Source organism: Rattus norvegicus, chromosome 4 (genome assembly GCF_021556685.1).
Source record: "Rattus norvegicus strain SHRSP/BbbUtx chromosome 4, alternate assembly SHRSP_T2T, whole genome shotgun sequence".
Lineage (NCBI taxonomy): Eukaryota > Metazoa > Chordata > Mammalia > Rodentia > Muridae > Rattus > Rattus norvegicus.
This window is the reverse complement of record NC_141537.1, coordinates 142,600,767-142,627,019: the sequence shown is the minus strand read 5'-3', so window position 1 is coordinate 142,627,019 and position 26,253 is coordinate 142,600,767. Positions and strand designations below refer to the sequence as shown.

The 26,253-nt window shown below is 45.3% G+C and overlaps 1 protein-coding gene and 1 long non-coding RNA gene across 19 annotated transcripts in view; one reads left to right on the top strand and one right to left on the bottom strand.

The window, feature by feature from the left end:
* The window catches only part of Itpr1 (inositol 1,4,5-trisphosphate receptor, type 1), a 367,970-nt gene that overhangs the window by 133,530 nt on the left and 208,187 nt on the right, over positions 1–26,253 (bottom strand). For all 18 annotated transcript variants that reach the window (XM_087656084.1, XM_087656085.1, XM_087656086.1 and 15 more), the window contains 2 exons: positions 20,791–20,923; positions 18,623–18,813 (listed from right to left, as the gene is read on the bottom strand). In XM_087656084.1, the coding sequence (XP_087512210.1) occupies positions 18,623–18,813; positions 20,791–20,923 (324 nt within the window). The remainder of the gene's footprint in view (positions 1–18,622; positions 18,814–20,790; positions 20,924–26,253) is intronic.
* LOC147995011 (uncharacterized) lies at positions 2,129–5,270 on the top strand. Its single transcript, XR_015686946.1, has 2 exons — positions 2,129–2,722; positions 3,379–5,270. It is a non-coding gene; the product is annotated as an uncharacterized LOC147995011 (long non-coding RNA).

The window sequence follows — 26,253 nt, the reverse complement described above, 5'->3', positions numbered from 1 at the left end:
AAGCATTTTGTCCAGCACTCAATATTTATTGTCTTAATGAATGGATAACAACCGTAAGGGAGGCACAATTCCAGAAACCTTAAGCTGAGGTTTAATTCTGGGCATGTGAGAGCTCAAAGTCCTGCTAAATGGGGAAGTATCACACTTGAGGGGGGCAGGCTGAAGGACAGCGTGGAGCTGGCACTTAGCAGGCTTTTGCTTCTAACTGCGGGACAGGTTCAGCCAGGCTGGGGATCTTTAATCCGCCCAGTTAACTGTTAACCAATAGGGCCTCAGATACACAGCTGTCTGCATGTTAACTTACTTGGGAGCAGGAAGGGCAATTCTTTGTGGGCTTCCGCCTCAGAAGCTGGCTCCCTCCCCAGGCTTGACAGCTACAAACTCTGAACAGCCTGAACAGGGGTGAATAGTCTGTGGGGTCACGTTGCAAGAACATTAATAAAGCCACATTTCTCAGACACTGGCTGCTGAGGTTGACTCCAACACCCTCCCTCAATTATAGTGCCCTCCCCATCCCCACCCCCTTTAAAGTCTTGAATTTTTGGAACAGTGGTGAAGAATTCATATGGTTTACAGAACCACAGCCTCGAGTGTCTGAGCCACACTGATGAAGTAAGCTCGAAACCCAAACTGGTAAAACACAGAGAGCCACTTTCAGAGGGGATCTTAGTGGCCCCTGGGAAATAGAAGTGTGGTAGGTTCCGAGGAGACAGTCAGGGCTAAGACGCAGAACTGCAGTCAGCTGTGACCATCAAGAAGGTTCTCAGGACTGAGGGCTCCGGGTTTGTGTCTGAGGTGACTGAAGGGCCTCACATCCAGCACACAGTAGGGCTGTCCCTGCACAAACTCAGTGACAGGGCACTTGCCTAGTGTGCTCAAGGTCCTGGGTTCTATACTCAGCACCAGGGAGAAAGAGAAAAATGTCTCAACCAAGAAGTTAACTCTGTTGGAAGGTTTCCAAAGGGAAAGTCCCTCAAGTTACTCAGAGGGGGAAAAAAATTACCTACTCAGTCTGGAATCTAGGATGTTTTATGCAGATGTCTGCAGCTCCAGTTAATGAAGGGAAGTCAGCCGGCCTTTGATTATTCAAACAGGCTACCTCTATTAAGGATTGCACAATGAAGCAACGAAGGGGTGGGTTTGATTTTTTTTTTTTTTTTAATTTTCTACTTTAAAAATCTTAAGCCTGTTTTGCTGGAACTATTTTCCCCTATGGAATTTTCTTTCATCCCAATTTATTCTTTTGTACTTGTTAAAAGCTTCTGCTCTGGTGAGAGCGGAGGGGTCAACAAAAAGTCATCATAGAAACCTGGGTGGCTTCCCTCAGAAGCCAAGGTGCAGGGAGCAGGGAACCAGCCACAGGATTCTCAGCCATAAACCTTCCTTGCTATATATTGGAGCCTGTGTGTGTGTGTGTGTGTGTGTGTGTGTGTGTGTGTGTGTGTGTGTGTGTGTGTGTGTATACGCACATATGCGCTTGTGCTTGAGACAGACGGAGGATCAAACCCAGAGTGTCACCCTTGCCAAGTACACACTGTCCCACTTAGCTAACTCCCTAGCACATGACTTTCTTTCTTTTTTTAATGTGGGTTAATTTGACCTGTAACTTTCAGGTAACAGGGAATCACCCACATAGTCTAAGAACTATCACTGTGGGACAAACTTCTCTTGTTTTCCTATCGATCTCTTTTATAAAGTGTGATTCTGTTTCCTAATAAATGGCGAGAGGGGACAGATGTCATTCAGCTCAGGGCAAGAGCAGAGACCAGGATGTAGGGAAACACAAACAACTTCTCTCTCCTCCCCGGGCAAACTGCTGTGCTAGGGGCGACGGAATCCACCTGGTTCCGGAGCAATCTAGCAGGAGACAGAGAGCTTCTAACAACCCAACCAGGAGGATAAGCCCCAGCAATGGAGGGAGTGGCTATGAAAATCTCGGGGAAATAAGACAGGGGAGGGTGGGAAAGGAGCACCTTAGGAAAAACTCTTCTAAGGCCCTGGGGCTACACAATGGGGGTGTTTGTGGAAGGGAGGGAGAATAGTCCTGTTTCCTGAGGCAGCTCCAAGAAATCACGAGTGGGCGTGAGAAACAAGGAAGCTCATGGATTAAAAAGAAAGAAAAGAAAAGGAGGGGGTGGGGAGCCAGGGAAGGGGAGAGCAGGATCCTTGAGAGACAGGGGAATTAAAAAACACCATGGCAACAATGCGGTCCACCTACTACCCCTGGCCGCCCACCCACAGCCTGATTCTTTACTGACGCATTTTGAGAACAAACTGGTTCCTACCAGCTCAGGAAGGTGAGCAAACCCAGAGTGCTCGTTAAATCCCAGCTCTGCGACTCTTGCCTGCCTGCAGATAGAGAGCAAGGAGGACATAAATAGAAGTTATGTAACGTCTCTTTGTTGATTCCTGTGCTCACCAAAAACAGGCGGCATGACCTGGTTTTTCTTTAAAGTTCGCCTCGGCCTGCTGGTTGACGACTCTCAAGCAGTCAGGAACCATCTTAAAGTTTAAACAGCAGGATGGAGACTTCCGGGTTCAAAGGAACTCAGGCCCAAGTTAGGAGTCCTTGGGGCAAGTTATCTTTGGATATTAAAAAAGAAAGAGAGAAAAACCACCACCACCACCACCACCACCACCACTACCACCACCACCACCACCACCACCTCCACTACCACCACCACCATCACCACCAACAACAAAAAAACAGCAACAAAAACAGGTGAAAAATCTTGGGATTTCCTCTTAGGCCTTTCCTGATGAAAACTGAGAAATTGAGGGTAAACGCCCACCTCAGAGCCTCAGGAGACTGGCTGGGGTGGGGGTGGGGGTGGGGGTTTACAGGGAGATGAGTGAATGAACAAAGAGATAGAAAGGAAAAGAAAGCAAGCTTCAGTGCCCCTAGGTATAGTGGAGGAGCTGGTTTACTATAGATAAAAAGGAGGGGGAGCATATAGAATTCACAGGTACATCTGGGAGAGTCTAGAGTAGATGTGACAAGACTGCGGGATATTGTTTGAGGAAAGGGGGAAAGGGAAGAGAGGGGAACTATGAACATCATCTACGAGGCCCAAACATAACAACAAGAGCAGGCAACCAAAAAGGTTGGGTTATATAGGGAAGAGCGGCTGAGCCCCTGGACTGGAGAAATTACCAGTAACAGGTTAGGATTGAGGGTCACAGGGAGAACCTCCAGGCCAGGCCTGCTTTGACATGCTATATAGCCACCTTAACCATTTGTCCCAGATTTGAAACCTAACATCTGTAGGGAGCCGTATTGGATTTGGGCAGTATTAGAGATCAAGATTTCAAGCTAAGTGCTGGGTTCTAACTACCTTCCAGACACAGGTGGCTGTCTTTCTTTCTTTTCCTTAACAGGCAAGACAGTAAGAATCCGGTAGTCTACAAGGCCTCCCCACAAACAAGATGACACAACACAAGCACTGTAAAACCAACAGGCCCTCAAGCCTGGCCCGTTTTGTCCAGGTCCTCCAGTAGCTGAGTCTGGGCTCAGTCATAGACTCTCCTAGGCTTCCTTCTAAGGAGCTGTGCTTACAGGATGTGCCCCTGAACCAGAAGACTTCTTGCTTAACCTGTTGATGGTGTCAGACTGTTTCAAACACTGTTACCATGGGAACTTCCCTAGTGATCATTCTTCAAGACAGCATTACAGGTGCTGGGCCCAGAAAGCTTTTCCTGAATCTTTGAATGTACGCATAGACTTGGGAGACTTTTAAACCCATAACCCAAGGGTTTCAACTCAAATGTTTTCAAAGGTTGGACAGGTAGGCATTAGTCAAATGAGGGGTAGGCTGTGATGATCCTAGAGCACAAAGATGGCCCACTTTAGTGCTTCAAGTATATTTACGTAAGTTCAGGGCTCTGGGCAAGTAAAATCACTCCGGTGAGCTATAAATCAGCCCAGTGGCTGACCTTCGGTAAGGGATGCTGTGGCTCTCATTGTGCTGTGGAATTGACTTCCTCAACAGAGGTCTGAGGTAGTCAAAACCAGAGCACTTAGATCAAGCGAGAGGCTGGGGATCAAATGAAAGCAATTAAGGATAACTTCGTCACAATATTAAAAGGTCCAGATGACTCACATTAACGACTAGGACATGAGGTGGTGGTTGTTTGTTTTTAGTTTAAAAAGATCAAAGATCAGCAACAGGGATTCATGGTGATTAAGCGCAAACCCCTCACCTAACCCGGAAGGAGAGAAGTACAAGCTTCAAAGCAGTTGTTGAAAAAGCGGGGCAACCTCTGGTTTGGCTGTGTCACTGAGCTGAACCAGGAGTCTTTGTATGAGGCCATTAGCTCTGTGCCTTCTCCTGTTCTCCATCCCTGCAGAGAAGCAGCTATTCCCCCTTCCACAGCACAGAGAGTGAGGAACTGGCAGGAACCGACACATCTTCATGTGCCGACGCGGCAACGTTGCCAGGTAACAAATGTAGAAATGTACTCAGAAAACTGTATGTGACAATATGCACCCTCCGCTCTGCAGCTGATAACCCAGAGAGTGCTAAAACACTATGTTCTCTTAACACTTCGGTTTTAGTGTGAAAATAAAATTAAACGGGATACTTCCTCTTGTAAATACAAGGCGGGCGTACCTCTCACACATGCATGCCAAACTGGGAAGAGTAGAAGGGGGTTTGCAACACCCATCACAGGTCTATCCCAGCAATCTCGCTCCCTCCGTAAGAAGTCCAGAAAGCACCAAGCAATGCGGTGACGGAACAAGAGCCTTTTATATTCCCCTCCGGCCAGACAAAGCAATGCATGATGACAATGCAAACTGAGAAGGGTTTATACGGCATCATGAGACTGAACACGCTTCCCTGTATGGGCTCATGAGCCGACCTTTAGAACTGATTGGATATGCCAAAGCAGCAAAGGCTTTCTACTCACATCAGTCAAGAACTATGGCCTTCTCGCACCTCCAAAGATAAAGCAGACAACTGCTATCTAACAAGGCCACGGTCAGAGTGAACAGTGTACTGACGAACTTCCTGCCTGTGTGTCATATGGAATGTAGGTGAGAGAGTGGTGACGGAGAAAGACTTGTATTCAGACGTTGGTTCTGACAGTTGGGGACTGTGAGTAATGCTGGATTCGTTGAGCCTCAGTTTCCTCATCTGTAACTGGGGCCTTCTCATATAACTCAGCATTGTTAGGGATACTCGATGAAGGTATCCCTGACTTTTCATTCCCTTTTTCATTTCCTCAATAAAAGAATAGTCTTCAACCAGCAAAGGTCTGGTAGGCAGAAACGAGGTCCACTTTACCTACTTCACAAATGGGTACAAGGTGAACTCTAGTGAGTCTCGCATATGCCAGTGAGCATGTGCTCTTTAGATGCAAATAAAAAAGAATCACTGATAATAGAATCGAACTCTTCTTAAGACTTTTGATTAAATGTGCTGCTTTCCATGTCACAGAGTTTCACAGGAGAGTCTTCTTGTCACTAATTTTCATGGACCGGGGAACCTGAAACTTGAAGGACGTGAAACTTGTAATGTGTACAAGTTTATTTGGCAAGCAATGCCCAGGCTGAAGGGAAGAGCCTTTCATGGTTTCTTCTTCTGTCATTTACGGCCAAGTTTACTGACAAAACAAATCAAAACCAACCACACAAGCCATCTTCTGAGGCACTAGACCGACAGAGCATCCTCCAAAGAGAAGGCTCGGATGACATTTGTCTTACGAAAAGGTGCAAGGTCCCCAAAGGGGGCATGGACCCATGTCAATGTTAGGGAAGTTGGTGGAAGCTTCTCTGCACCCTGAGAAACCAAAACTAAGATGTGAGAGGAAACATCTATGCAGCCACCACCTAGCCCTGGCATTCTGAGTGTCTTGAACTCTGGGACCCTGTTTCCTCTTCAGCAAATAAAGGGGTCGCAGTAGCACTTTTCACTTAGGAACTGAATTGAATTGAAAATGAGCTCAGGCAGAAGGGGTGCCTAGCTGGCTTCTGGTACCCCTTACTTATTATTAGTTATTATTAGGTTATTATTAAGAAAAAAAATGAAGAAGTTAGCCCATAAAGTATTTCTCCATTGACTTTATGTATTTATTTCCCTTCGGCTCAGATAAACCTATTTTCTTCTTATTCTTAAAGAAAGCACTCAAGATGCCAATAACCATTAACAAGTTATCCTGATGTTGGCAACCAGAAGGGTAAGATGGTTAAACAACATGGTGGCATGTAGAACTAGGGCCGGAACGTCTCCTTCTTTAAGGGAATATTTTCTGAGCACACAGCATGGTGCGCATCCTGGAGAATCAGATGGATTCTTCATCTGGGAGTTAAACTCTCCAGTGAGTGGAAGAGGGAAGAAGTATAACCCTAAGGTACCCTGAAGTAGAGGCGTTATTATTATTATTATTATTATTATTATTATTATTATTATTATTATCATCTATCATTAGCAAGAACTGTATCAGGCTGCATGTGTCAGCTGAGCTGAGTACCTTCCACATATGGTCTCAGCACGTTCCTAGGAATGACCCACAGAGTGGGATCATGGACAGCGACTCGTCACACTCAGGCTGGACACGCCTCATCTAGCACATGCCGAAGCTTCCTTAGAGCACTGGTTAAGGCAAAAAGATTTGTCCTTGGTCCCCTTGGGTCGTCACCTGAAACCAGCTGAGGTGGGCTCATTTCTATCCCAATTAATGCACTGTGCCCAGAGGTGGAGATTCCCCCTGCCTCTGCCTCAGGGGATCAAGGGAAGTTTTCAGAATAGAAGCTGTTATAGTCAGGGATTGGGAAACCTTCTAGGCGCATGGAATGTGGGCGTGGCCTACACAGAGCAAAGGCGGTTCGGTACGTGGCCCAACCCAGTTCACCTGCACTCAGGTATAAGGGTGGACAGTAAGTGGGAAAGAGAGAGCAGAAACCTAGGCAGTGCCCCATCTTATGGGGCACCCAAAGATGTCACGGAGTGTCAATGGAGCCAGGCTTCTCTTCAGAGGTGTCAGTGACAATGATGCTAAGAAAGGCATGGTGGCTGTGGAAAGGCTGTCCTGTTGCTGCATGGGAAAAGTCTGGAACTGAGGCATCATGAAGCCAAGGCAGGTAGGGTGTATAGCAAGGTGACTGAGAGGATGAGCTCCAATGTCTAAGGCTTGTTTTTCTATTCCATTCCAACCCTAGCCGTGCTGCTCTGCACAGATTATTGACTCTAGAGTGCCAACTCCCTTGCTGAATGGAAGTCGTAACTGAATCCTGGCCGAAAACTACTGGAAGGTCAAATAGGCACAGAACTGATCTGTGACCAACAATAACAAAGAAAAAGAATTAATAACTTTATGGTTGCTAGCTTAGGTGGCTGGGGGCTTGGTGGTGATGACTCATGGGCAACGTCTTGGCATATAAATGGCATGGAAGAGAAGAGAGTAGATGGCAGCCTGACTGGGGTCACTCTAACTAAGAGTTAAGTGAGGTAAAGATGCTCTAAAGAGATTTGAGCAGAGATCTAGAAACTGGTATAGAGATGGGGCCAAGAGCTACAACTTCGGGAGCTGTTGGCCTAAGTGCTGGCTGGATGCCCCGGGAATGAATGGAATCATGCAGGAAGTATGTGGGAGGAGGAGACAGATGGGAGACAAGGTCCCAACAGTTCAGGTATCTCAAAGGTAACCATGAGCCTTTAGGAATCCCTGCCTTTTCCTCTGGGAGAACCTCTGTGAGAAGCACAGAAACGGCAGACCATAACGCCACAAGGAAGTGACTAACCTTAAAAGCGGGATGCCCTTAGGTTGAATGGTCAGAGAAGGCCCACAGATCACAAGTCTGGAAGCTCAGGTATCTAGACTTTAAGCCACATGGATACTTCCCTGAAGATGAATGCTGTACCCTGCCTTCTGGAACTAGGATAAAAGGCAGTCAGTAGAGGTGGATAATTATAAAGGGAAAGTGGATATTATCTGAAGGAAAGAAATAGTGCTCTAAAAATAATATAACCTGAACCCACTTCCAAAAGGAAGGAAGGTAGGCTGGATGGATGGATGACTGGATGGATGGATAGACAGAGAAGATACTCAGTACCCTGAGTTTCCTTTTGTTAGCTAAGTGGCTACAATATCTTGGGACTTCAGATATCTGATAAATGTCAGACATCTAAAACCTATAATTGCCAGTCCTGGGGTATGGACAAACTTAGAACAAAGGAGTAAAATCCATGTCTCTTTCTACTGTATGGCTTATTATTCAGCAATAACAATCAAGTAAGCACAGGGTTGGCAAATGATTTTCTAAAAGACGGCATGACAAGGGTTTACTGTCTTATTCCAAATGCTCAGCTCTGCCCCCGTGAGTGCAAGCAGCCATGAAGGACACTTGAAGGACAGCTGTGTTCCAATAAAACTTTATACAAACATGGACAGTTGGTTAGAGGTGGTCCTTGGGCCATTGCTTGCCAACCCCAAAGTATACTGTAAGGAGGAGAATCTGGCGTCAATTTGTACTGCGTGTTCAGAAGTCACAAGGACAAGTGCAAATGACCTAGAAGTGGAATAAGATATAGGAAGGAAGTCTGGACCTGCTGTGATCCAGGAGACGAAAGGAAACAGAGGCTCAACTTCTTCTCTGACACCTTCCTTAGCTTTATTTTTATTTTATGTTAATGGATGTCTTGCCTGCTTGTAGGTCTGTGCACCAGAGGGGTGCTGTGACCACAGAGACCAGAAGAGGGTGTCAGGTCATCTGGAACAGGAGTTATAGATGGTTGTAAGCTGCCATGGGCCTCTGGAAGAGCAGCCAGTGTTCTTAACTGCTGACCCATCTGTCCAGCCCATTCTCTGGCATTTTTATTTGCTGCTCTTTAGTCATTCAGAGACTGCCAGAGTGCTCCTTTAGATGTTGGGTCTTAGAACTCTAGTCCTGCCTCTAGGAATTACAGGAGGGGAGGAGACCAGGACTCTGCTCTTTATCCTTTCTCTCCTTTTAGTTTTTCTTTGTGGATGGCCAGAAGAACTGATATACATAAAACCCTCTTCTGTCTGTAGTGGGACTTTGTCACTCAGGAAAGAACAATATCGGGTCTCCAGGATCTCTAGAGTACTATCCCCATGAGCTGGCTTCTTCCTAATAACGGAAGAGTCAGTCTCGGATGAAGACGCCTGGCGATTCTTAAAGCAGTGTCTTGCCCTTAACAGCAAAACTGAGTGCTTTTAGACACACGCACTGCCAAAGGTTGCCCCTCGGGCAGACTCGCTGACAACCAGAATGGAGCTCTGAGAATTCACATTTTTCTTTGCTGGGAAGTTAGGTCAGTTTGGTGTGCCTGAGCGTGGTAACTGCTGTGTATGGCACACATATATGGAAGCTGGAGAAGGGCATTAGGCATCCTTTTGTATCAACCTCCGCTTTGTTCCTTTGACAGCCTCCCATTAAGCCTAGAGCTTGATGTTGACCGTCAAGCCGCAGAGACACTCCTGGTTCTGCTCCTCACAGAGCTAGGGTAACAGGAACATTTGCGACTACCGTCATGCGAACTTGCCTCACAGCACTTTTATCACTGAGCCATCTCTCCAGCCCCTACGGTAACTAGTTTTAAATTATGGTTTTCTATGAGACCAGGATTTAGGCCAATAATCCAAAGGACTTTTGTTCAGTGATGCGCTGGTTTCCTGGAGAAGGATGGGAGGACAATACACTCACATGTCAAAGGCAGTAGAGGAAGAGAAAAGGCAAACCAGGGAAAAGGACAGACTGGGCTGTCCTCTGCTCATCTGGTACGGCTATCAGCACAAGAAGTTATATACACCAAAGGCATTCATATTTCCAAACTTTCTAGATGTTCAAAATCATCTTAAACATACAGCCAGAAAGGTTTAAGTAGACGGAATGTGACAGAGAAAACAGAACATCCCACGGGCCTCTCTGGGTGATAAACCACTTCATAGAAACAAACAAACAAACAAACACTAGAGAAAATTTTGACAGAAATCAAGGCCAATAAATGAAGCCTGTCTTTAAATGACAAGAAACTTCATGAAACAATAGAAACTAATACCCAGATGTGTTAAGAGCTTAGAGGAGCTGAATGCCACACAAGGCACTTTCTGGGACTCAACAGAGGCCCCGAGAGGCAGCACCTGTCACCAGCTTGCTCTGCAGGTGAGCAACTAGGCAGGGAAAGGTTAAGGGACTTTTGCTGGAGGCCTGAAGAAAGGGCATTTCTTGGCTCAAGCACTTTCATCTCTTGCTTTTGGTTTCATCTTCTGGAGAGTTCCACAATGGTCTTTGTTTTCCAATCCCCATGATGGAAGAGAAATTGAGTTTCAAATTCAAAGTCACTAAAGGCTGACAATGTCCCACTCAGGAGGCCAGAGCCCTTTGTATGACAGGTCTCTCTTTCAAGGCTCTCTCCCAAATCTCTGGATATTCGTGCATTGCTTTTCAAAGGAGGGCCAGGAGTGAGAAGTGGACCCTAGATGTGTTCTTCTGGCCAGCGTAAGTGGCCTCACTGTTCAGATCCCTCTGTGCCGACTGGTAGGCACAGTCTTGGGGATGGGGAGGGATGGCCCCTGGAGATGTCAGGTCTTAATGCCAACAACCATTTATAAGTCCCTACATGGTGGGGGGAGAACAGCCCCTGATTCTGGGGTTAGCTCATTTCTTTCCACATGGATAAAACCTGAGGTTAGAAAACACCACTTGAAAGTGACTCATATCTAACTCCCTGCCAAAAACAACACCCATTTACGTAACTCCCTCACACAGCAGACTTTTCCTCCTCCTCAGGGTGACTGCCCGATCAAACTGGGGCTGATCTCCCTACAAGCTGGCCTTCTGTTTGTTACCACAGAGTCAAATCACACTATTCACCTACATGCCCCTATCTCTCTGATGTTGGGGGGACAGGGGGTCGCAGACAGCCAAAGAGATGTGTTCCTCCCACACTGTGTTCTGCAGTGATAGGCCCAGGAAGAGTACGATGTTATATGCCACATCGGCTGGGACTCATTTCTTAACCCAACCTTCAAAAGTGGTCAGGGAAAGGCCCCATGAATCAGGGAACTCTCTCTTTTCAGTTGAACTCACAGCCTAGTTTCTGGATTGAGTGTATCTCATATTTTCCACCTCTAGCTGTGTACGTGCAGAAGGGAAAACTTTCATTGGGTGTGTCTGTAACCCAGACCTTGGCAGAGGAATAGCCGTGGGCAGTCACTTGATATATGAAAATCACTGTGCTTCTGCAACTGGAGGCAAGTATTCCAAGAGGGAAAAAAAAATTCCCTTAGTTTGCTACGGAATGCTCTATAGTTAGATAAACCCATAACCTCTCCAAACATCTGCATTAGCTTTAAAAAGTTTAAAGCCATGGAGGTTCACAGACAGATTTTCTTCCTCCGCTTTCCAGGTAAGGACAACCCCTGTCCCCTGCAGATAAGAGGAAATGAAGGGAACTTCCCCCGGGTGCTGGTAGGAACATCTTAGTAGGAAGGAGCACAGAAGTTGGCACGGACGTGAAGGACGGATATACAGCACCATGAGGCTTACTGAGTGCTGTGTGTGCCAGAAATTAATTCATAAGCAAATGCTTATTTTATAGTTTCCCACTTGCGACAAAACATCAAGCAGAAAGGAAATATTTCTTCTGGGGGTTGGCACTGGATCGGAGACAAAGCAGCAGGAAGCGAGCGGTCCTCAGGATAAGCCTGATCTCCCACTGCCTGACAAGTGTGTCACCCATCCAGAAAGCGCAAGGCTTGTGCCACCATCTTCAGACTCCTGTAAACAGAGCTGCTTTGAAGACTCCAGACAGGAGGATTACCATCATTAGAGACGCCTTGGAAGGGAAAAAAGATTCTGAAAGCCTTGGGGACGGGGTTCCTCCAAGTCGATTATGCCACAACTAGGACAGTCAAAACTTGGCTTCTGGCATTTTTCAGGAATCCGGGTGCTGAGAGGTCAGTGATGGGGGTTTCAGGACAAGAGTGTTGAAAGTATTCCTCTGCTATTGGGTCTGGTTTCCTATGGACTGAATCTTTTGACGATCTGGCCAATTAAATCCAGGATTTCTGGAGAGTTAAGCTCCCCAGTGGCCTGACCCTCAAGACAAGACAGTTTTCACACTCCATCCAAAGGGGGTGGATGTGTGTCAACACTTTTTACAAAGAAGGGACTGTACTTCCAAGGAAAAATTACACTCAATTCCAGAGGCTAGAGTACTGTCCTTCCTTGCACTCAAAGTTCTTGGCTTTGACTGACCCATGCTGGTGTGCACAATCAATTATAACTGAAGGAGAACGGACTGGTTCCCGGGCAGCCCTACCAATGCCCTTGCTCTTCCTTCTACACACTCTCCTCCCAGTGGCAGGTTGAGGCCTTCTGCAGCTGCATTGCTTCATGGGTAGAAGGTAGGAGTTGAGCCATCCTCAATTCTTAGCCCAGGCATTAAAAGGATGGACAGCTGGGTGGTGCTAGGAGACAGATGGGAGCCAGGGCCATGGCTCAGTGGTTAACAGTGCTCACTGTTCTTCCAGAAGATCAATGCCAGGACCTGTGGTTGGTATCTCACATGGTAACTACATCTCTGGAGGATCTCATCCCTGTTCTGGACTCTGAATCTACCTATGGACAGGTTAAACATGGACAGACTCATACACAGATTCACACAATTACACACAACATTAAAAATAAAAATAAACCTTAGTGGGGGAAAACAATGGGCAGCTTCAACTTCTATTGCTTCGAGCATTTCTATTTCTCTAAGAACCCAGCCACCATGTGGTAGGAAGCCCCCCACATACGAGAACCAATACACTCCAGCTCAGGCTGAGAATCAACTCCCACAGTCCAACAAGTGGCCATGCTAATGACTCTAGTCCAGGTCTTCATGACGAATTCAGCCCCAGTCAAGACCACATGGCCTGAAAGAGTCACGTAGTTGAGCTTCAGCCCACAGAAGCATGTGTGAGACTGCTATCGAGTGACTACTGGGATCTGAAGGGGTTAATCAGTGATAGATAGCAAAGATGGATGGCAAGGGAGGTTTAACTGCACCTCTGACCCATCACTTCCCTGAGTGTATTTCATCTTTCAGAACAGAGAGTTCATGTGTGCATGCCTCAGGGGGGAACTGAGAGACTTAAATGAGACACTGCGAAGGGATGAGAATCCTACAGAAGAAACCCAGGACACCAAGCTGGATGCTTAGTTAGCTGTGGCCTATCAAGTTAGTTGGTCTGAGGCCTATCTTTTTCACGTCTCTTAATTTTCAAAATTGCCATATGCTACCATTATGTTGGATGGATTTTCACACACATAAAAAGTTGCATGAGTCCAAGGAAAGGAAGGCACATAATACCTCCATGTCCCAAATACTCCTATACTTGACCAAATTCTCCCGTGACCCCTGACTCTGAGAGCTGGTCTGGTCTCCATCACTATCTGTCCTTCCAAGGAACCAGATAGAGAAAACTTAAAGGTATGTTGCTGTCTGTACACTCACTGACTTCTCTCCTTCAGCCTAGTGTGTGAGATGGACCCAGGCTACTGCCTGACCACCAGCTTAGCTAACTTTCATCGCTCGGTTCCCATCGCACGCATGGACTATGGCTCACTTGTCCAATCGTTACTATTTTCAATAGTTATTTTCACAACTTAAAGATGACTTCAGAAATGGACTCCCTAGGGAAATAACTAAACAACTAATATTACTTAAAACAAAAAAAGGAAAGCCTTGATCAAAAGCTGCGAGAGTCCAGAAGTCCCTGCCTGCTCGTTCTCACGATAGACAGGGGAGTGTGAACTGAAAGACAGATTTTGAACCTCACACAATACAGGATTTGAAAGCTACTTTCCTTTTGCTTCTCATGTAAAGGAGGTAGAAGAGTCTGGGAGGGGGTGAACGGCACTGTGAACGTAAGCCTAACACAGCCCTGCCTGCGTCTCTCCATCGTCCTTCCCACAACGTGTCACTGGCAAAAACAAAGCTCAGGAAACCCATCTGACCACAGCACGCTGTCCTTCATGAGAGCGTGCACGTCACCCGGAACAGGAAGTGGTAATGGGCAGTGAGTTCCAGTTAGGATGGCCCTGCCTTTCGTGGATCACAGCATTTACTTCGGCAATCATTAAGAGCCGCCACTTCAGTCCTAACTGCAGGCAGACTCACCTCCCAGCTGGTCACTTACTACTTTGAACCAGTCTCTCTCCAGCAAGACCAAACTCTGAGTCACCCCTCCCTAGGGTTCCTGTCCTCGGTTGGTCCCAGACACAACTCTAGCTCTAAATCCTTTTCTCCAGAGAAAAGAGAAGCTTGGGGCAAAGTGGGGATCTCCCAAGTCAACACCATGCTAGAACAGTTCCTGGAACCATAAGCCTGATACCACACAGTGGGTCACACTGGGCCCCCGGGTGTCACAGAATAGGGTGAGGCAGAGGGAGCATAAGCTACAGCCTGAAGGCCATGTCCATATACACTGGCAAAGCCTACAGCTTATCCACACCCAGCCCCTTTACTCATCACTGTCCTGGTTCCCTAGAGAGGGAGAGAAAGAAAGTGCTTCTCTCAGGAGTGGCTGACCAGAACTCATCGCAACATCTCATCTTCCGCCAAAGCACGTGAGTCATGAGTGTGTGACAACATGGAGCTAATATTCATAATTCCTGAATAAGATAAAGAACTGGAAGGAAAAACAGCTTCTGTCTGCCTCGCCATCACTGTCAGGACGGATGCTATGAGAAACAGGGCGTCTTGCCAGAACCCCAGATTCCACCTCAGCAGTGAGCCTTGGGAGCTGGCAGTCTCATCCCTGTGAGCCGCCCCACGCTTCCTTATTCCCTCACCCGTGGCGGCTCAGAGCATCTACTCATTCCTAGGACAGGAAGTCTAAAGAGACAGCTGGGACGTCTGCCCTCTCCTCTGCAGGACTCAGTTAGCCAGCTCTGTCTCAAGTCCAGCCTTGGCCTCAGCGGATGGTGTCACCCATTGGTGGTCTACTCCTCTCTTGCATCAGGGTCCCACAAGGCCTGGACTCTCCCTTAACCTCCCCTCTTTTATCACTTACTAAAATACACCTAGTTTAAGTGTAGGGCTCAGTGTGTAACCGTGTACACAATCACGTAACTGCCACCTACACAAAGATACAGAATGTTTTCCTGTCATGCAGTGGCCTCCCTTGTGTCCCCTAGAAATCCTCTCCCTAGCTAGTATTATTGTTATTGGAGTCATCAGGAGGTAGAGTGCTTACTACCTCAGCCCCAAATCATTACTATTTACCCTTTCCAAGAAATAAACTTCACTGAGTACACTTAAGGTATGCAGCATGATCTTGTGAGGCCATATAGACAGGACTTAACTTACTACAGGGAAGCAAAGCCACCCATCCACACATACTCTTACACACACATTTATTTTTTGTTTCCATGGCAACAGCAGAAAAGACAATCTCAGTTTTCACAGATCTCATACAAGCTGCCATTTCATTACCTGTATCAATCCCCGAGCTATGCATCAGTCCTATGCGTTATCAATGCTAGGCATTAGGACACTAGATTTGTTAATACTACATATTTGCTACTTAGCAAATTTGTGTCTTTTTGTTTTCCTCCTCAGTGACGAAGACTGAACCCAGGGCCTTGCGCATGTGAGTTAAGTGTTCCACCACTGAGCTACAGTCCTAGCACGTTTTCCTGAGGCCGGGTCTCATGGCCTTAAACTTGCTGTGGAGGAGTGGTTTGTACTGAATTCTCCCCATCCCTCATCTACTTCCTGTGGACTGGGATTACAGCAAACTGATTTTTGTTGTTGTTGTTCTTGTTTTTGAGACAGAGTCTCTGTCAATACAGAGCTCTGGCTGTCCTGGCACTCACTAGGTAGATTAGGCAGGCCTTGATCTCATAGAAATCTGTCTGCCTCTGCCTCCCAAGTGGTGGTATTAAAGGTTGAGTACCATGATGTCCAGCCAGAAGATTAACTGAATTACTGTCTCTTACCTCCCCTCTGATGACAGACTTCAGAGTCTTAAGTGATAGTTTTGAGGCCCCCTTAGAGGGGTACACTGCTTTTCATATAAATCGTATATAAATTTCATCTGGGCTCTCTCCCCTCTCTTACACAGTGCTCTTCAGTCTTGGAGACTCAATCCCTGTTCATGTCCTTCTGGGCCTTGTTAGCCGGTCTTCCCCTGTGGCCTCACATTTAGTTTTTACCTTGCAATCTTATGTCCATCCTTGAAAGCACAGGTCACCAGAAAACTTTTCACAAACTCTTTAACACTTTATACTGATCAATCTGTCTGTCTGTCTGCCTATCTATCTATCTATCTATCTATCTATCTATCTATCTATCTATCTATCATCTATGTATCATCTAGAGATATCACCTTATTATCTTTGTCAACAAGTGGTTCCCCAAGTACAACCCCTTTTCACTGGGAAGCTATAAGCTCCTCTTGACATGTAGCTTCCTGTATGAATGTACATGTCTCCTCTATCCTTGCTAGACATTCCATTTTTTTTTCCTATTTCTTTTCTGGAGACTGACCTCTGAAATTCTTAGATTTCTTCCTTTAGCAAAGCTTTTATAAAAACATTGGGAGGTGGCTGGGCATGTAGTTCAGCTGGTAGAACATTTGTCTGGCCAAGTGGCTATTTTGAACAATTGATCTGGCCACAGGTGATCCAAGACCAGGAGCAGGTTAGCACTCCTATCATGCTAACACAGGGAACTGACACTTTGCATAGAGCGCTTGGAGGGAGTGTATCCCAACAAAGGGAAAGACCCATAAATGCAGCCATTCTCACACCCAGACAGCACTCAACACCAGTCTCAATATATCATGACTCACAAACTCAGGTGTGCACGTGACAGCTCAGACAAGCAGGAGACTTTGCCACTAGCACGGGTGAGTAAGTCACGGCCACAAATCTCTGTGCATAAGAAGAAACTTTGAAGTGTGTGTTGGACCAAGTAGGGATTGGAGGCCAGAAAGAAGGGCCCCTGCCGTGGGTTATGCAAGGCACAGGTTCCAGGCTGGAAGAGCGAGCAGAGGCTAAAGTCCAACTCTAACCTGTGCTGTGATTGCTAAGTGAGTGTCTTGGCCCAGACACATCTTTTCTTAGGGAGAAACAACCTCTTCTGATATAGGAAGATACGAGACTCTGTTCTGAATTCAAATGTAAGGCCGAGAGAGTATCAGGTCGAATACAGACGAAGGGGAAAACCTTCTAGTACAGGAATGAAGTTTGGATCAAAAGGTGTGTGTCTGTGTTCACAGGTAAATACGCCCAAAGAAAGGCCTCATTCAGTAAGCTCACACTGAAAGAAAGACTCAGGCAGACTGGGATTTTAAAAATGGTTAAAGGGCTCAAAACTAAGGAGACCGAGGCAGGAGGATCATCAGAAGTCTGGTCTAGGGCTGGGGAGATGGCTCAGCGGTTAAGGGCATTGACTGCTCTTCCAGAGGTCCTGAGCTCAATTCCCAGCAGCCACATGGTGGCTCACAACCATCTGTAATGGGATCCGATGCCCTCTTCTGGTGTGTCTGAAGACAGCTACAATGTGTATATATATATATATATATATATATATATATATATATATATATAATAAAAAATCTTTAAAAAAAAAAAAAAAACGAAGAAGTCTGGTCTATGGAGTGAATTCCAGGCCAGCCTACTATATAGACACATATCATAAACACACAACTTTTAAAATAAACAGAATCATTTTAAATGTCCTTTCTAGTTTAGCATGGTATCATGATTGTATCTGTAATTCTGCTACTAGGAAAAATGAGGCAAAAGAATTATCTGAAGCCAAGAGGTCAGAGTCAGGGTCAACCTGGACAACCCAGTAAGATTCTAAGAGGACAGAAAAATTAAAGAAAAAGCCACTTGTATGGAAAAATTGTAAAACATACACACACACACACACACACACACACACACACACACACAGAGGTTCCTTTAAATGAACTCTGTGGGGCTGGAAAGAGAAGACTTTTTATAGAGGACCCAGGTTCAGATCCTGGAACTCACAAGTGTAACTCCAGTTCAAAGGGATCTGCTGCCCTCTTCTGGCTGCTGTGTGCACCTGCACGCATATTATGTACATAAACTAATATAGGCGCACACATACAGAAAGGGAGCAAGCCTTTTGTTAACGGTCTGTTCAAGGACATTTGCCAAAATTAATGTTGTTTAAATATTATTTTAATAATAACATTAGTGTGTTGAATATTATTTAAAAATACACACCATGTGCAGCCAACAAAAATGTCATTCAGTCATTTGCTTTCATTGAACTTCAGTTTAAAGATAGAGTTTATCGTTAACAGTAGTTACAGAGCCTCTGGATGGGTAAACACTTTAGATTTTCTAAATAACATAAGTCTGAACACTCTTCTGAGCCTCTAATGACAAGAGCATCTGTATTCCTGAATAGAGACTATAACCAGACTTTAGTCATCCATTTGACACACATTTCAGCACACCTACGCTACACCTCAAACACACATACACTTTTGAAGTACACCTGAAAACTCAGAACAGTCATAGCGTGAGGAAAATGAGCTCTCCCTCAGGAGACCAAGGCTCAGCCTGGGGACCGGGCCCTCAGAACCAGGGTCCTGCATCAGCTGCCACACCAGCTCTTCCTACCTGGATAGTGGTGTTGCCTCCTTCCAGAAGTGCGATGGCCAGGAGAATGCTTTCGTGGAATACTCGGTCGCTGGATGCATTCATTATGAGGTCGATGACCAGATTGGAGGCGCCTTCCTTGTCGAGATGACATTGAACCTCAGCCAGGCTCATCTCACCCCGGCTTGTGGAGCCGGACCCAGGACCTCCCCCTGGAAAGGCAGAACATAACTCAGATTGAGATGCTGAAAACTATTAATGATTTTCATATTCACTAAGTGCCGACCCTTAGTGCTCTAAATGGTCACATTATTTCCTTTAACCCTCTCGGTGAGCCCAGAGAAAAATGCTGATTATTAACCAAGAGGTGAAGGTGTTTGTCTCAGGACACCTAAACTTACAAGTGGCAAGGACAGGACTGAATTCAGGTAGACAAAATGAAGGGAAATGGATACGTTTTCATCTAGTGACCCAGAGCCATTCAGCCTATTTTAATACGGTATCTTCAAATATGATGGCTGGGGCATAATTACTAAGAATTGGTTTAAGAGTCAAATCAAAAGGAAACGTCTCTGAAGACTCCTCCTGTGAAAGCTTCACCTAAAACAGTCACCACCGGCCTTCTAACAAACTCATTCTCTGACATCATTCACTCATTCTATGAAAGTATTAAGGCAGGGCTTGGCATGAAGACAGGAGCTGGGCATGGAGGAGGGGTGGACGAATGAAGTCTCCGGCTTCACAGCTCTTCAGACAAGATGGAGACAGGGAAGGGGAAAGGGACCATGGCACTCAGCGGGATGGTTTCTGGTTATTTTTGGAAAGTTCACATTTAAGAACACGCCTTCAGTTATTATTAGCAGTAGCTGGAACAGTAAAACATAGAAAATGGACTGATTAACTTCAGAATGCAAAAGAACAGAACTGCTGCTCTCACTGCGGCCATAATACTTGTGTGTCCTCTGCCAGAGATGTAAGGCAGCCCATACTGGAGTCTCTTCCCATTGAGATACCTTCCATTTCCTCATGTATCTGTCAAAAACCCACCTCAGATAATACAGAGGAACAGTTTTGAGCTGTCACATGAGAAATGGTTCTACCAGAACCATGGGGTATTTGGGGTTTGAAAAGCTGTGTTGCATCTCTGAAGTGTCCAAGAACTACATCACCGCTGAAGCCTGGCAAGTTCTATGAGTCAGACAGACAAACTCCAAGTTTTCATCGGAGGAAAGCTAAACATTTCTCCTAACCACAAGGTGCTAGGATTAATAATACTAGGATTATAAGAAAAATTAGATGTATTTTATTTTCTGTATATGAGGGTTTTACCTGAGTGTACTTCTTAATTGCACCACAAGAGTGTCTTGGGCCTTAAGATGTTTGAAGAGTGTACTGGATCCCCTGGAACTGGAGTTACAGATGGCTATGATCCACCAGGAATGTTAGGAACTAAATAAATTGGGTCCTCTATCTACTAGTGTGATAAGTGCTTAATTACAGAGCCATCTCATTCACCCAAACAATATGTTTTGCATGGAACTTTCTAAGGATCTGAATCTGCTCCACAACCACAACTCCAAAATTATATCTCAACAAGTCACTTTTGTGTCTTGAGCACTGGGCAAATATACATGGTTCGACGTATATGGTTTGAACTTTGTGGTGTGTGTGTGTATGTGTGTGTGTGCGTGGTTTGAAATAGACCTTTGTTTTTCTGTTAAACTGTGCTAAAACTAATAATTGTCATGTAAAGGGGTAACTTGAAGAGTGTTTGGAAAAGCCCTCAGAGCATTCGGCAGGCACATAATCAATGCTAGCTTTCACCACCTTGGCTGCCATTATCCTCATCAGTTTATGGGTAAGTACAACTCCTAACGAGCGGGGGGACAAGAGACAGTGAAATCTGGCTTCCCACATCATCTGAGTCTCACCAAGAGGATCACGGCATGGGAAAGGGAGGCGAAGGATGTGTGCAAAACATACATGCATGGAAATGCGCACGTTCACATAGCAAACAGATCAAAGTCAAAAGAAGTTACAACAAAGAGAAACAAATGCAAAAACAAAGAAACCCAAAAAACTGCCAATACAAATGCACCTAAGTTTCAATCTGTCAAGCAAAAAGCAGACAGCTACTTGTGACACGCTCAGTTCACACAGGATGCTCATCAGCACAGCACAAAGCCTACCTCCTCCCCCAGGCTTGCTGGGTCCTCCTGGTGATAGTGGACCATTGCCAAAGCTGGTAAGGCTCTCTCTTCTTCCTGAAGGTCTGATGTTTCCATAGTAACGGTTGACCAAAATTTGCCGGAGTGCCTCACCCTAATTCGAATAGGATAATGAAATCAGATTTCAAATTTAAAGCATAATTGAGTTATTAATGTTTAAATTAAGAGAAAAAAAACCCACACACATACACAGGGGTATTCAGGTATATTCAACTGTGATTCACGCAGTGGGGAAAAAAAGATTAATAAAAAGCATTTAAGAAACTTTGAAGTCAACTTCTAATATGTTCTCAGGGAACAGAACATGTTTTATTTTTATTTTCAAGAACTGGTGGCAATCTGCGCTATTCAATTCTGAAGGACCCTCTCACAGGATGATAAAGACAGAACAGTAATTCTGAGGGGCAACTAACAGCAAACAAAACAAAACAAAACAAAACAAAACAAAACAAAAAAAACAAAAAACAAAAAACGAAAAGCCCTTTGGTTAAGCTGATAAAATTTGGGCAAACTGCAAATTTTACAGGTCAGCTTCCACATAGCAGTATAAAAAAAAAAAAAAAAAAAAAAAAAAACCCAAAAAAATCCCCCAAAAACGCTACTTCAGGCTTCAGGCACAGGGTTTATTCCCGAGGATGTGCAGAAGGGGAATGATATTTGAGGCAGTGTCTAGCAAAAGGGTGGCTTTAAACTCACTCTCTAGCCAAGGATTATCTTGAATTCTGGTGTTTTTGTCTACTTCCCAGGGGTTGGGGTTAAAGGTCTGTGGCATGATGCCTGGCCCGAGAAGATAATAAAATCTTACAGTAAGGGTGTAAGCTGATAAGACAGCTGACAGCAGCCTTTCTTACTAAGATGACTGATGGGGACACATGGTGAGGACAGAAGGACGATACAGGAAATGGGTGGTAGATCAAAACCTGTGGGTTGTGACCCCTTTGGGGGTTGAATGACCCTTTCACGGGGGTCATTAAGACCGTTGGAAGACACAGAGGCTTACGCAGCAGTAACAACATGACGGTTATGAAGCAGCAATGGAAATAATTTTATGGTTGGAGGTGAGAAATGCTGGATGAGGGAGAGATTTCAAACGTGCTGATCGCAAATAAGCAATATGGACGGAGAACCACCATGATTTGCTTAAAAGTAACACAAGAAAAAGAGAAATAAGGAAGAGCTGAGAGAGGTAAGAATGAGCAGGCGCTGATAGCTGAAACTGAGTTATAGCTAGTTTCCCAAACTCTTCCTATTCTTTAATGCATATTTCCAGGTTTTCCTAACGAAAAGTTTAAAAAAGGTAATCATGGACAACCCACCCTCCCCCCCGCCCCTCCCCCCGAGAGTAGACATGGTGACCCTTTCTTACAACTCTGACAGAACAATCTGATTTGTTCTGCAACACTAGGATGCATGCAGCATCCAGGGGCCAGCATTCTCTCAGCTCTAACACCTTTCCCATCCCAACCCTAAGGGAGCCCTGGACCACCAACTGTACATTTCCCAGGGACTGTTCCTCAGGGTCAAAGTAGTAAGGCCTGGAGTCCCTCCAGGGCATGAGAGAGAGGAGTGGGGAGTCTAGCAGAGGGAGGTGCTGAGAAGTCGCAGGTCTCTAAAATAGTCAAGAGTTCTGAGGAGACCTGGAACTGAAGCATGAGTCAGTAGAATTTAAAGAGATTTGTTAAGAAGTGCTGAGAATAGGTCTGGGACTGGGGGAAGGGTTGTGAAACAAGCTGGAGGGGGGAACAGATGGGGGGAGGGGGTCCTGAGGGAAGCAGGCAACCAGGGAAGAAAGGGAAAAGGCAGAAGCCTGGATCCTGCCAACTGGAAAAGTCTGTCAATCACCAGGGCTACGCTGCCACATTTCTCTCCTCTGTTAATTTATGACAGACCCCACAGGGACAAACATGGATGAAGTAAACCAATGAGAGGGGAAAGTGCTGGAAGCTTGGTGCTGATTTTTACATGAATGTGCAGGAAATGGGGAGGGGGACCGGAAACATCATTTTCACTTCTTCATCCCCCTGCCCCAAAATGGGAGAGCATTTTCTCCTGTCTGCTTAGGAAACTCATTTCCCACCTGGACCAACAGAAAGTCCATAATGCCAAGACTGTTTCCAGCCAAGGAAGTCACTCGCAATGTTTAAAGCACTCTTAAGATGAAATGCTTGCTAGGGAGAAACAGTTCTGGTACAGGGTTGTTTTGTTCGGAAAATCCCATCTTGATATAAAGGTGCAGCCTGAGTGCTGCTCTATCCCGGTGACGTGGACAAGCGCATCAGCATTCCCCAAACTGGGGACTTAAAAGCTGACTCTGGGGGAAAACTACTTTGAAAGAAATATCGGAGACGAAAGAAATGGGGAAGACAGGTTACCTCTGAACTGAATGAACGATTAAATATAATCTGTTTAAAAAGAACCGGATGCTACTGGTTGAGTGAGAACAGAGTCTGGGGGAAGGCAGAAGCTTAGCAAACGCTCTGAAGCCCCTGATTCGATCCCTCAAAGCTGTGAAGGGACCTACAGTCTGCCACCATGCTCTCAGCTGATCTATGTAGCCATCAGGAGCAGAGTCAGGAAGACAGCAGAACTGGGTAGTCAAATCAAAAGATGAGCAGTGGGAGGCAGCCAGCGAAAGTGCACGCCTGACCCTTCACACACATTCCACTTTAGACCAGGGGGCTCAGGCTTTCACCTCCCAGGGTTCGTTTCTTTCCAACTCTTGATTTGGGGTGGGGGGCGCAGCAACACTGGGGGTCTGTTTGCCCTCAGTCAGGCAGGAGGTGAAGAAGGGAACATGTGGGCTCTGCACAGGAAGTCCGTGTTTATGCAGCCCGGATGCCCAAGTGATACAGAGGGACTACACATTTGCATTCTGCCTCTCCTCGACAGAAAAACTCTAGCAGTTACCATAGCAACAGATGCATCAAATGGTACATTTTCCCCCATAATATCATGAGATGTGCTCATTATTAGGGGAGGCCGTAGAACACATTCCACCCACAAATTTCCCCCATTCTTATTATACAATTTTGGTATATATTAATCTCACCATCGAGAGAAAGAAAGAGAGAGAGAGAGAGAGAGAGAGAGAGAGAGAGAGAGAGAGAGAGAGCGAGCATGCACACACAGAAAAATGTAAATATATAGAAAGAAAAGAGCAGGTAGAATTGTTTTGGCTTATTCTTAAATAATATGTTAAAGTTGTTTTGTTTTTCTGTATATAATAAAGACAGGATAATGGATAAAAGGAGACAGGAGAGGAACATGAATTAACATTATTAAAAGTTATGAAATCTCTAGTGTTTTTCTGAGCCTTTGTTTTAATTTAGGAGAAGTTAAACTCCTCAGAGAAAAGCCTTCCTAATCATCTTGGTTGGGATTACTCAACAGTAAGCGCTAAGCTGTTCTCGGGGTACCAGGCTCCAGCATCTGATTGTGAAGAAGAAAACAGAGATTTCCCAGTATTGTCACTTCAGCTTTGGCACCAGGCTGTAGAAGTATAGTTTTTTTTCTCTACCCTCGCTTCCCTCCTTGCATCTAGAGCATGAAAACAAGTACCAGATATTTGTCCCTAGCTAAGAAATTCTACACTTGGTAAGTATGACCTAGGACTGAGAACAACGGAAAGTCAAAGAGCAGTAAGTGTCATGTTAAAATAATGACAACAGGCACACATCAGTCCTGAGCTCCCTCCCATCCTGCTATTGGGCTAGCAGCGGCTAATGAGCGAGCTATAATAATATAGCTATGTGCTGAGCACGGTACCCAAGAGTCAATGCATCACTTGCAAACGAGATGGAGGTAGCCTTCTGGGTTCCCAGGTTCCAGCCACTAAAAGAACTCATGCTTGAGGCAAGATCACCTCTCAGACTCTGAGTCTCTCGTGTCTTAGTACTTACACCACCACCTGAATTAAAACAAACAAAAAGAATAAAACACACACACACACACACACACACACACACACACACACACACACACACAGAGTTTTTTAACTTTGCTGTCTACAAAATCACTCGAGCATTTCAAACTGCAAGGTAACTAACTACAATGTGAACCTCTCAAACACTTCAGCCACTGGGCTTAGCACTGTATGTACAGGGCTCAGAGTTACGGTACGAAGGGTTAGAGACCAGTATCATTGTATAGTGGAAGAAACGAAGGCAAAGAGACATGAAATAATATACAAATTAGGCAGCTAATAGCTAGCAAAGGAGAACTGTATCTGCTTCTAATACCAAAGACTTGTTGTTGTTGTTTGATGTTGAGTCCCTCAAGAAGCTCAGGGCATGAAGGATGACTGGGTACCTTTGCTGGTTACTTCTAAGATCTAGGATAATTCTTCACTAGTTGGGAAATTAATTAATTAATTAATTAATTAAAAAGAGGAAAGGATATGAGTGTAACGTGCCCCTAGTCGGTGAGCTGCAGGGTTACAGCCTGTTATAGGGGCATCCTGCTCTACATTTGGTCTAAACGGAAACTTCCTAGAAACTATTCCTTAGCTGGAGAAATCACAGAACTTAATTCTCTGTCAAGGCAGGAAAACAGAACGAAATCTGAGAGACAGAGGGGCAGGGTGGGGCAGGATGGGACTGGGGAAGTGAAGGGCTGGGGTTGGGGATATGAACAGGGCATAGGTTCCTCACCTGTTTATCTCAAAAAATAAACTCTCCATGACACAAATGACCAGAACCCCATGGCAGTCTTTACAAAGACTGCTTATTTTCTAACCGAGTGACCTTGAGCAATATGTTAAACCTCTGACATTCAACTTTCCTAACCTGTGACATGGGGGTAAAGGCCTTGCCACTGGGAGAGCATACACATTGTTTAAGACTGATACATGGGCATATATATAAGTCTTACATAATACTGAGTAATTTCTCGGAAAACCGAGATGCCTAGCTATCTTCCAGAAGTGATAATGTGAAAAACCAATGCTGGTCAGCAAGTTCATGCATATGTGTGTGTGCGTGTACGTATGATATTCTAGAAAATTTGACAACACACAGCCAGCATTATAAAAAAAAAGTATCAATTCTTTGTCCTAGGCAGCATTCTTTTTCTAAGAATCTATGCAAACATACATTTATTCTGTTCCTTCTCCAAGGATGAAAAACTACAAACCCCTTCCTGATCTGGGGGCGCTTTACGTAGCTGCTAGTGTTCACAGACTTACTTACCCTTGCCCACCAAAGGCTGAGGTGTAACATTAAATAACAATAGCCAACTATGAGGGCTGTGCACCTACTAACAAGCCAATGATGAGAAGCTGCATGTGTCTGCTGGGACACACACTCACACATGTAAAAAACTGGCTGAAGGGAAAACGAGGAAGTTAGCTTTCTCACAGCTGGGCGGTGTAACTAGTCACTACAGAAGCACAAAGTCTCCCATCACCTATTCAGAGAAGCGACTCAG